This window comes from Larimichthys crocea, chromosome XX (genome assembly GCF_000972845.2).
Source record: "Larimichthys crocea isolate SSNF chromosome XX, L_crocea_2.0, whole genome shotgun sequence".
NCBI classification, from domain to species: Eukaryota; Metazoa; Chordata; class Actinopteri; family Sciaenidae; genus Larimichthys; species Larimichthys crocea.
Window position 1 is genome coordinate 7,780,220 of NC_040030.1, and position 12,535 is coordinate 7,792,754.

Genomic DNA, 12,535 nt, shown 5'->3' on the forward strand with positions numbered 1-12,535 from the left:
CAATCACTCCAAACTGTTAACTGTTGAGACATTTCGTTTAAAGCCACAAATCCATCCAATCCATCCATCCATCCAATTTTTGAGATTTAAGTCTGTACCAAAGCCATGGATTGATACTACATCCCATGAAATCAACATAGTTTGTATAATTAGCAGTACTGTAAAGTATTCATGATTTGTAGTAACTGGTCTAAAACTTGCGAAATCACTAGTATGGTCCTTAAATAATAGTGACTCATACAGTACACTGAACCAATCAGACAGACTGAGTAGTGCATTCAAACATCACACTGGCCAATCAGGTTCCCCTTCCCCAGCTGACTCGGACCAGGGTGGAGCCCAAATGCTGTCCCCCCAAGAGAAAGGCAGTAATAGCTGATCGTACCTTATCATATCATACCCAGAATATTATGCTTCCCAACATTACACACCAAAGCAGGACCACACCAGATATGTTATTATTATTATAATTTTTTTTTTATATCAAATTGTCGATCACTACCATGCAGCACAGGGAAACAATTTATGAGACTTACATCTTGCCTTAGTAAATTGCATAAATGTTATATTACGATAATAGGTTTCTCCACAAGAGAATAAGAGAGTCCTATATGGCACTTGATATTTTTGAGTGTTAGTAAATGAGGAGCATAAATACCATTGTTAGTTTCACCACATTGTTTTTTTTGTTGGAAGGTTATAGTTTAAGATAGAGGAAAACACTGAGTAAAAAGTGCTCCTCAGACGACTTGGAAAGTTCTGATGATGATGATGGTGGTGGTGGTGGTGGTGGTGGAGCTTTGCCACGAAATGAGATGGACTAACAAGCACTCCCTGACCTGACTTGGAGGAACGCCTTTAATATAAAAACTGACATTATTAGAAGTATGACATCACAGCAATTATTTAACTGTAACAATGCTGAAGAGAGTGGGAGATGAATGTTAGTGACAATGTGGTGCACACAGCTTAGTTCCTGTGGTTTTCACTTCCCCACAGGATTAAGTAATTTCCCGCAAACATGCATCAGTGTTTATAGATTAGGCTTACATAAAAAAGATGCACTCCCTGCTTTTGTTTTATGGATTATATAACATCCCACAAATCCACAAATTACTTCCTTTGTTGATGTTATGATCTGAAAACACAGTTGAAATTGAACATGTTTAACAGTAAGTTAGAAGGAAACTTGGTGATTTGGGGCTGCTACTATGCTGTGGAGCGTATCCTTAAAGTATCACTTTACAGTTGTAACATCATGGTTACTGTTCTGGCAGGTTATCGGTCTTCTAAGTGAACTAACAAGGTATCACACACAACTTAAATATGAATCATTTTAACCCGTGATTGTCAATTCTTGCCAACAGACAATTGATGATCAAATTATGGGATTGCTCAGTGACAAACAAACTGGCAAAGTGCAGCTGGTTTAAATAAAAATGACATTTTTATATTTAAGGATTTGAAGTTCGTTCACAACAAATTTTCTGTCTGATGTATTATTTCCTGCCCAATTAATCCTCAATAAATACATAAATCCACCACTAAAACACAGCATGTCCTTCTCTATATTGCATCGCCAGATATGAATAAAATGCCTTTTAAGTATTTACTCAAATTCTTGCTGACACATTTAGTACTTTATTGACAGTTAACTGGTTGTAAGAATCTGGATTTGGTCCTGTGAGATTTGTTGTTTACCAATAACGTCAGATTTCTTCTGCTCTGCAGCAGGGGTGTGACTAGTCAGTGCATTTCCTAACAAAACTGTTCTGCGCTCTGACAAAAAAAAGAAAAGGAAAAAAAAGATGACACCGTTTTCATGAAACCATCTGTAAATGTTGACACTTAAATTATTAAAACTGTATGTACGTAATGTAAAAGAAGGCACACAAAAATGAAACAAGATGAACTTATATTGGAGAAAATGGAATACAGCAGTAGACAGGATCATAAGCATGGACTGACTGCAGTGATTTCTGCTGGGTGATATCATACCACAGAATAATAAACTGCAAGAAGGAACCTCACTACTACATAGATATAGAGCTCGTTCCTCAGTCAGGAGATCAAACTGTAAAGACAAATAACAGCTGCACTTTGAATCGCAGTGCAGATAGTAGTCATTTCATTTACAAAGTGACAGCAGTGAATACAAATGTTGTGTTTTCCTGTTTTGCTGACCAAAATGTCAAATACAAATTCTTATAACCCTCTTATTCATTCATCTTCTCTAGTGGTGGCAATAAAATAAAATCCAAAACAGTAGCATGCTAGCCACAGCCTGCAAAGCGAACGGGTTCATCTGAGTCACACGGTCCAACATGGCACTAGAGATTTTGTCCAATGAGCATGCACCGGACACCAGCCAGGCTCACCCTGATTGGTTAATGCGCACTATGGCAAAGTTTTCATTGGAGCAATCCAACACCAAGGTGGGAAATCCATTTTATTTACCACTCTTGATCGGGGGCTGATGGTTAGATGATCAGCTACAAAGTTAAAATCTATACACTCTGAAGCAGGCGCTCTGTGGCAGTTGAAGGGTTGGTTTTCTGTGCATAAACATAACAATGAGCATGATTTCCACACTGCAAAAACACAGTATCTACATGAAAGAACACACGATTCTAGAGTAAAGACATCTTTTTTGAACCCTCAGAGATACTGTTCAAATGTTTCGGGAAGTGCTATCTAAAAATCAGACTGCGACAAAAGTGAGGGACACAAGCTCGTGATGTAACAATGTGGCATCAGTTACTGCAATCTTAGCTGAATTCTCAACCACAAAACAATAAATACCTAATAACTAGCCACTGCAAATCGATTCAAAATAAACGGTACGCTTGCAAAGGGCAACGCTGTTTCTGGCAGTGTCGAATAAAACTGCTCAATATCTTTAATAAACACCAAGCCACCCCCCATTGTGATTTAAATCCCTCTGACACTCTAAGGCAGTCCAATCTCTTTCATCAATGACATCAAGCCAGAGAAAGTTCCGTAGTCGCCAATCAAAATGAATCTCTGGATTCCTCTAATCTCAGCTGGCGGGGACCATTGACGGGATGAAGGATAGGCGAAGGTCAAGTTCTTTCTTTATCTCTCGAACCAATATCTTCCAAGAAACATTTCTTTCATCACTTGCACCCTCGACACTTTGAGAAACCCCTGAAAATGAACGTATAAAAAGAAGAAACGGGGAAGGATGTGGGGCTCACAGGTTTTTGTTTGTTTGTTACAAGCACTTCTCATCGGGCGGAGGCAGCGTTGCATGCTGGTTGCCATTTTTAGAGATAACCGAGGGTGAGAGAGAGAGGGGGGGCCGTGTGTGGTCAGATGTTCAGAGGTCATGACGGGATGGCGTGGTGTCTGGAACCAGTCAAAACCCAGAGGAGCACCAGCTGAAGGGCCAACATTAGCCAAAGTGAGGGGGCCAGGCCGGACACACCACCACAGTCGGGGTCCTGCTCCTGGTGCCGAGCAGGGAGGAAAAGAAGTGAAGTTAGTGAATGTTAAAGCTAACATATTAAACACTTCTGAATTGAGCATTCACTAAACCCCTCCCCCAAGCAACAATTAGCCAATCATCACTTATAAAGCGGAGCAATCCTCAAGTTTTAAGAGTGATACTTACATTAAAAGAAATTGATTAAACTGTGTGCTTATCTCTGTAAAGTAAGCTGTTATTATTGTGTTTGGTTAACTAACTACAGTAGTTCATTGGGTTACGCCAAAAAGCCCCATTCCTGACCCAGCACATTTACAGTACATGTTATAACATTAGCATCCCTGTCCTGTTGGGCTGGATTTCACAAAGTTAGCACTCAAGCAAACGCTGCAATTGTTGGCTCTCATTCTAAAAGTTTTTTCCCATTGAACAAGTAAAAAAAAAAATACACACAACTATGTAGGCGAACGGTATGTTAACAATTACTAAGGATTTCAATGAGTAAATCTGTCATTTTTGGCACTGTAAACTGTATATGTGCTGAGTTACAACAAAGAGCTTCACAAATGTGTCAACCTAAAAATACTAACCCAGGGGGACAGGGCTTTGCAAGTGGTCAAAAGGAACTATGCAGGGACCAAATATGAGGTCAGAAAATATTTTTTTAAAAGCTGCAGGATGTTTTCTGAATGGAAAACTATGAGTGATTAAGTCATGACCAAAACCTAATTGGATACTCTCACTCTCTTTGAATGCTTAGCATCTGGAGAAGTACAAGGGAAAGAATGTCTTGCCTTGATTTGTTTTTGGAGGGAGAGGGGGGGGAAAAAAAGGAAAGAGAATCATTAAAAGAGACGTACAAACATCTAGATGCAAATGGGAAGTGAGTGGTCTGTTTTAGCTAGCGTCTGGCTAAATCAATAATCAGATGTCAGTCGAGATAGACGCTGGAGTCTATTGCCTGAGACGGATAATGATAGATGGGGAAAGATACAAAGAGCATGCCTTGAAGTTCAAAGTCGGTGAGACGGAGAAAATGTTGGCGAAAGACAAAGAGACTGGGAGGTAAGATGGAGGGTGGGTGGGGGGGTGAAGACAGATGGTGGTAGAACATAAGAAAGAGTGACAGGTGAGAAAGGGCAGGAAAACAATGGAAAGAGACGTGGAGTCATGGAACAAAGCAGAAACGGTCAGAGATGTAAAAAAAAAAAAAAAAAAAGAGAGGCGATAAGGTGAGAAAAACAAACAAAGTGTGACTCATGAGCCAAGGACGGTGTGACTGAGTATAAGTTAATTACATGATGTTAATGGAAAGAGAAACAGCTAGCATTATGGGACTGACCCGAGACAGCACATGAACAGTGGCAGCAGTAACATGAGCAGAGAGGAAGCCAATGGGGAGCCAGCGCTCCTTCGGCACATGGCCTCATCCTAACCATCAAACAGCCAATCACAGAGCAGGAGGGGGACGACAGAGAGAAGAAAATAGAAAAGAGAAATCATGCAGCAAAAGAGGTCCACACAATTAACAAGAAGTTAGAAAGCAAATATGAGCAGAAAAAAAGAGCAAGAAAGTTAGTTTAGACAATAAGTAGTACAAGACAGTTGCATTCACTTTACGGGACAAGAGTGTGAGAGAAAGAGTTAGTGTGCGTGGGTGGGTGGGTGGATGTTTGTGTCCATATGAGTGTGAGTGAGCAAGACAGTGCAGGCATCAGAGTTAATCCATAAGGCCGACAAACTTTGACACTGGAAAAAAGACTATAGAGTGAAAACAAACAGAGCATTCGAGCGCAGGCGTTTCACACGCAGAGATTCCGCGCCGCTCGCAAAAAAATGTTTGTTTAGCTGAAATTATTCATCGTCGAGGAACACAGGCGACTTGTTTGTCTTTGCGTGGGAAATCTGCGCACGTACGGCTTTCGAGGGTTTGCGAGAACACACAAAAAAAAGAAGAAATGACATGCACTGTGTAAAGATATTAGTGATGGAAAGGTGCCATGGGTAGAATTTCCTCACTGATATAATGTTTCCATATCAGGAGTGCAGCTGAAGGATTCAAGGGCTCTGGCCAGTAAAGCTAAGAGCTTAACTTTTTTTTTTTTTTTTTAAAACACTGTCTAAAATCCTTCCTTAGTTTTTTTTTTATTGGTCCCTAATATGTTGCTACCCTTTATTTTCCTGGTGAAATGTCAAAACAGCTCAGGTTGTTTCATCTGGAGTAACATTTAGAAGATAATAAAGAAAGAATAATAAAAAAAAAAAGAATAATAGTCTCTCTGAGCGTAGGCCTGGACGAACATTTATACTACAGTAAATTGTCACATTGACCTTAATATCATGTTCACACTTCAGTGGCTATTTCCTGAACTCTAATCAATATTTTCATTTCACTGGATCAAATTATTAGGAGTGTGGGGTTGATTATAGTGGCAAACCTACAAAGAATTATGACCAGACTCTACACAGTTCTATGCAGCATTTTAGCGTCTTTCAGCTCATTGTTTTGCTTTTACAGCCCACAGATTTAACTGCTTTTCATCAATCTGGCTTCCAGTGGCAGCAGGCAGCTTTTTCAGCAAAATAAAAAAAAAAAAAATCTCTCATAAACCCACTGTATGCTACATGCCCAGCACCAAATGGCAGACAAAGTAAGTGACTATCTGGTGAACGGAGAGCACTGGTTCCCAGTAGGCCTATACTGTATATATACTGCAAAATTAAATGCCTTTTTTCAAAAGTTTAGATTATTATTTAGGATATAAACTTAAAATGTAATATGTTTTATGTATATTGTAATAATACAGACTGAGAATTAAAGAAAAAGCTCTTTGGAATATCAGGAAAACTCATTTCTGATGCAATATTCACAGAAAATCTGCTCGAAATTCATCCAACTGTTGAAAACTGTTTGCGTCAGTAACTAAAACAAAGCTAAAAGGACATTAGGCACCACAACTAGTTCCTAATAGGTCACAAAGCGACTTATGAGTCAGACATTCATCCTTTTTATTGAAAATTTTGTAAATCTATGTGTTTTATTACCTGGACCTATTCATAATGTTAGGTTTGGATCTACAGATGATCACAGTTCTGTTAATGCTTAAAGTATTGAGGGAACCTTTGTGCTACAAGCTTTAAACCAGGCTTAAACTTTGACAATAAACTCAAATGAATTTGGCTTTTGGGGGCATGCACTTTAATACGAAAGGCTTTTCTGATTCCAGGCTGGGATTTCTGCAAACTTCTTTATTTTCTCTTATTTAACTATGAGACCAATCCAGCACTGACACATGAAACACTACACAGAGCACCCTTGACAACTGTTCAAATTGCTCTAAACCAGAAGCAGTCCGGGTCTGATGAACGCGACTTACGTGTTCAGTGTTATCAAAACAGGCTGCGGGTCCTTTCCTGTACCGTGGATTTTGAGCCCGTTCACATGGATTAGGACCATCAGCTGGATGACTAGAGTCAGGGACTTGACAAAGTTTTAGAGTGATTATGAGTTAGTAATAACAGCAACAAATTGAGCTCTTTCAGTACGTAGTAGATCAAGCAGATCCAGTCTAATTGTGAAAGGATATCCAGCATTTTATGGTTCAGCATCAAGCACATTGCTCAATACTTCAGTGATATGGCAGTCATTTTCGGGCATTGTGTTTTCCAAAAGGCTTAAGCAGTAATTGACCACAGCCCTGTGTGTTTGAGTGAACGTGATAGATTTGTTTGTAAGCAATTCAACAGACTTATTCCACGCTAACATCTGCCTTACAGGCACGGGAGAAACCACCCAGACGTTCCGGGCCAAATATTAAATGTCAATTACTGTGGAAATGCTCACTCATTATTATGACTGCTTATTGTGACTAGTGAGAATTTCCGAATAAAAACCGTGTCACAGAAGCTCGGAGAAATGACATTCTGTTGTTTATCGCAAGTACTGACTTTCTGACTTTCAGCAAAAATATCTGCTTATGTCATAATCACCGTTCGAGCGCTGTTATCAAATACATACAAATTTCGAAACATCTGCTCGCTGAATCAAACGTCCACGTTCTGTTGCCAGATAAAGGTAAAAGGATACACGGCTGTTCATCCTGTATTAACGGCTTGGTGTCACAGGATGAGCAGGTGGGTTTTGCATCAGCAATGATAAAGACCAGGTTCGTCTTGGGCAGCTTTTCAGCATGGTACATCCTGGAGAGACACACAAGAGACACAAGAGAAGTTGTTGACACATGGGCTCGAGTCCAGGAAAGATGGAGAGAAAATTTCATTGAGACATGCTCACAAGAGATGGAGGAAAGGTGAATATTTAACCAGAAAGCAATGAAAGGAAGACAGTGGATTTGCGTTTAAGTACGCATGAATTATTCCTCACACTTAACTGAGCAACACTCCAGGAACTTTTTTTGATCTTTAGCACAATGAAAGGCACACTGTGGTTCGCTCAATCAAGTCTCCTGACTGCTTTTATTCCTGAGGGGACACAAACCTGCTGTGCCACCCAACCTCCAAGACCTTTACTGAATCCCACATGTCGCTGGTGCACAAATGATTTTCTCTGCTTTTTTTTATGGCGGTCGTTAAAAAAGAAACGTGTGCACGGCTAATGTGCAGGAACGCCGCGCGGCATGCGGACAGGCACTCCATTAGGCGGCACGAGGGGGCTTTAAAATGGCGTGTGTACACACACACACACACACATCTGCACACACGAACATGCCAATACGGTGGTCCACACAAGTGACTTGACTTCACCTTCATGGCATGTGAATTTTTACAGCCCTCTCTTAGTGCCACCTCTGGGGACTTCATTTGTGTCTCATGGATGCAAATGAATCACCGCAGGTCAGAGAAAGTGTTTGGACCCTAACTATCCTCCGTGAGGGTTGTATATATACTATATGCCTGTTGTGCAACTCAGAAGGAGAGGATATATATTTACCTGGTGCAGTTTTCACAGTCGATGTTGCCCCTGAAAGTCAGCTGGTTGGTCTCAAAGTAGTATTGAGTTTGCTCTGTGGTGCAGACCTCTTTACGCATGGCTTCTGGCAATTCATCATCCATCTCGGCTGCACAAGAATATTCAGGTGTATTCATGTAAACAGACACTTCAAAAAAAGATATATATATAGCTGACACAAAAGAAGTGTAACATTGTTGAAAGATACTGGCGATTAGTAGATAGGTGCTGTTGAGCAAAACTATATTAACAGGAGTAGTTTTGATTGCCGTTTGTCCTTCAGACCGAGCCGCTACAATGAGAAAACCATGCTACTCAATTGTAAATAAAAATGTAGGTTACACTAAGCTACGACTGGCTGGCTGACTCCTCCTGTACGTTCAGATGCACGCTGAATTTCTCTTTTGGGACTTTATGGTGCTTTTTTTTTTTTTTAAATCACATACCGTAAATCCCTTTTGCACATGCAATAAAAAAAAAAGAAGTGCAATGGTCAAACAATGTGAACAAACAGAAGAATGAGCTGATGAACAAACCAAAGTGTGGTTCTCAGCTGCTCCTCTTTTTAACCCAAATTACAAAAAAATATGGTTTCTCACTCACTCCTGACCGTTCTGAAAGTTTTAACAGCATTTTAAAAAGCTTTTTCCTGAGGAGGATGACCTGCTCTGGCAACCTGCAGACTCACACACACACACACACACACACACACACACACACACACACATACACACAGGTATCGCATACTTTAATATATAAGGCAAATCTTGGGCTGCTCCCATCCTATATATATGTATGTGTGTGTGTGTGTGTATTTATAATACTCTTTGTAATCAAAGGTTATATTATATGTTCTCTTTCCCAGGAGAGTTGGGAAAAGTTTCTTTCTCCTTCTTTCTTCAGATTTCTTTAGACAGTAAATCCATTTTTGAAAGACTTGGAGACAGAGTCGCCGGGGTTTCTGTGATTTTAATGATATTTCTGGACGCATTTTGTTTTATTTTTGCCAGAACTCCCTTTAAAAGTCATTTTTAATTTCAGTGGGACCTATCCCAAATAAATAAAAGGTCAAATATGTCACTGTGGTTTGTTTTCATTAAAACAATATTCCATGGAAGAAACAGTCCTGACGATCTGAGGTCATCTGTCACCTCCATAGAAGAAATCTCAGACAAAGATATCTCAAAACCTTGAGAAATTAAGCCAATGTTTAATCTGCATTGCTTGATACTAGTATAAGTAAAATGGAAAATGTTTTTTAATTATTTGGATGAGTTGATCCTTTGATAGTTATGATCTCTGTGTTGTCTCTGTATTTTATGATCTGTGTGACTGACGTGTTGCTTTGTTCTTTTTGGGATCTGTTGGGGTTTTTTTTTGTACCCACACAAGATACGACACATACACAGACAACTCTAAATTCACACGGTCTTGAAATCCTGATGAATGAGCATTCAGTTGTTACTAACTACATGTTCTTGGCATGGGGTGAGTATCGCAAGATAAAGTAACTGCTGAAAAATGGTGAGCTTAATATCTTTTAAGACCCTGTCGAAATGGACATTTATTACTATTTTATTTCCATTATGAGGCCATTTAGGCTGTCTAGAACTTCCTCCACATTGCAAAAAAACAAACAAAAAAAAACCCCTTCAAAATTACTATTCTTTCCATATGTCAAACCGACGGAAACTTACCTGCGTCCAGGAAATTGGGGAATGTGATGCTGACCAGTAACTGTTGCAGCACTGACCTAAAAGCAAAAAACAAACCCCAGGGATAAAAAATGTCCGGATTCACTGGAACATAATCTATAATAAATAATCTGTGTAAATGCTAATGCATCAATAAATCAAGAGAAGATTTTCTGGAATGTTGACTGTCCTGGGAACAATTCAGCTATTAAACAGATGCTATACGTCCATTTTGGAGAAACAAATCCTTGCCTGCTTTCCATTACTTGAGTTAAAGGACTTAAAATGCTCTTATAGACCTACTGTATATTTTTGTTATTAATCATTTGAAAAAAAATAATAATAATGCCAGCCATATTGGAAAAAGTTCAGAAGAAAGGAACTCACCAGGCTGCAGCTGTCGCCCACCATCCTACATTGAGAATATCTGCAATCGTAGGCTTAGAGGGACAAACAAAATGAGAATTAATATCATAAAAGGAATAAATCACGTCTAAAATAATCTTGGGATAAATCATTTTAAGCTGGTTGAGCCAATCTGAACATCCTGCTTGTGTTTACAGTGGCTGCAGACAGCCCTGTTCTACAAGGCACAAAGACCAAAAGGTCCAGACAGAGATTTTTATTTTCTTCCCTTTCAGAGGAAATTAGAACACAATCTTCCTCAACAGATGCGGGCATAAATATGTAAACAAGGAGCCAGTGAGAAAACAAAGCAGCACACGGTTTGAATCAAAGCCCCAACATGCTGCTTTGATTATGGCTAGCATGCGAGGGCCTTGTTTTGGGTGAATCACTGCTGTATCCTTTCTCTTCAGTTGATGGCGTGTTGAGTCATCAAGGAGTCCTCAACTAACCGTGTTAAGAGGAGTCGCTGGCTATTGACAGCATCTTTGATCAGAAGATGTCTGCGACCTTCTTCTCACCGTGGGGCAGTCAAGTGTGTTGTACGCATTTGTGGGAAATTGCATGATGATCATTGTCTACTAATGAGGGGAATTCTTGGATCCCTACCCGCTACCTGTAATCAGCATCTAAGAGAAAGTCATCAGTGCCACTGAAATGTCTGCTGACGCATTTGTATCTTTTTCGCTGGAAGCTGTACGTTGTGTAAGTGATGGAAAACAGTGCCTCTTTCTACATCACTTGGTGTGTTGGCCAAGCACGCTAGACCACCTAATCCTGTTACTGTTACTACAACTCCCACTCTAACGCTTTCACCATACCCTCTGCTTCCCTTCTGATCTGCTCTGTCCAGATTTATGGCTCCCTTGTGAGTGAAGGTTTGTGTGTGTGCACATGTATGTGTGGGACTAGTTGGAAGTGTGTGAGCAAGCAGGTACGGTTATGAATGGCCTCATGTGTACTCGCATCTGTCCGTGTGTCCACGCGGGGGAATCAGATTCATTAGGAATACGCGTGGTTATCAAAATGTGTGAACATGTAAGAGTGGGTCTGTATGTATGTGTATGTGTGTGTGAATGTGATAGGTTGTGTGCGAATGGTCTCTGGCTTATGTAACTCACCACGTAGACGGATCGCGGTCCTGCAGCCACCTTGCTCTTTTTCTTGGGGTCACAGAGCGACTGGTAGTCGAAGGTCTTTTTAGAGGTGAACAGGGACGAGTTGACAAGGTTTCTCATGAGGATTGGGTCGATAACGCCAAAGAAATTCCCAATCTGAGGACAGGGAGAGCAAAATTTTAAAAAACTGTTCTAGCAGGGATCAGGCAAACGTCACAAAAAATGAAGTGGCTGGGCTGTTTTTAGCCTCCTTTTCTTCTACTCCTCATTCACTGTGTACAGTATTCCCACATTTCCAGATTTGGTGTGTTGTTACTTGATTACACACAAATCTGTTTAGATACATGATCCATGTGTGTACAACATCAAGGTTTTAGAATTAGATCTTTACCTGGGGCTTGAAGATTTGGGTAGTTATTATGTAATTGTGGTTCCAGTTCCCAAACAACTGACAATAAAATGAATACAAAGCAATGCCCGCACATTGAACCTGGGGCTTTCAGTGCCACTGATGGTTTAGAGGATTAACCCAACCTTGACTATACCTTCAAACAAATGTGTAAATATGCTGTCAAACTTGGGAAATCTGCTTAATCTCTTAGCATACAAGTATGTGCCTGACCTAACAACTGCATAGAGAAAATCATTTCAGTAACAAGGGTACAAGAAGTGTTTGAAGTTTCTGTATGAGCAATAAACCTCTTTTTGACTGAGGCATTCATTTACAAAGTGTAAAGTAAGAATAAATATGTGTTCTGAGTTTGTCAGACCAAAGAAGAAAGTGTTTTTAGCCACCCAGCCAAATTTGAATCATTAAAAATATTGACAGGTTTATGGAATTGGGCGTCAAAATCCTGGTAAAAATTAGCAGTATTCCCAGCTCCAGGACTGTGGGGGCGTG

General features: G+C 40.0%; 2 protein-coding genes across 4 annotated transcripts in view; one reads left to right on the forward strand and one right to left on the reverse strand.

The window, feature by feature from the left end:
* LOC104928802 (E3 ubiquitin-protein ligase TRIM38) overlaps positions 1-12,535 on the forward strand; it is an 899,066-nt gene that overhangs the window by 620,172 nt on the left and 266,359 nt on the right. The window lies entirely within an intron of this gene.
* The window catches only part of cacna2d1a (calcium channel, voltage-dependent, alpha 2/delta subunit 1a), an 84,683-nt gene continuing 72,618 nt past the window's right edge, over positions 471-12,535 (reverse strand). For all 3 annotated transcript variants that reach the window (XM_027272179.1, XM_027272178.1, XM_019266779.2), the window contains 7 exons: positions 11,638-11,790; positions 10,499-10,551; positions 10,115-10,170; positions 8,400-8,526; positions 7,536-7,648; positions 6,826-6,908; positions 471-3,470 (listed from right to left, as the gene is read on the reverse strand). In XM_027272179.1, the coding sequence (XP_027127980.1) occupies positions 3,348-3,470; positions 6,826-6,908; positions 7,536-7,648; positions 8,400-8,526; positions 10,115-10,170; positions 10,499-10,551; positions 11,638-11,790 (708 nt within the window). In that variant the 3' untranslated portion in view covers positions 471-3,347. The remainder of the gene's footprint in view (positions 3,471-6,825; positions 6,909-7,535; positions 7,649-8,399; positions 8,527-10,114; positions 10,171-10,498; positions 10,552-11,637; positions 11,791-12,535) is intronic.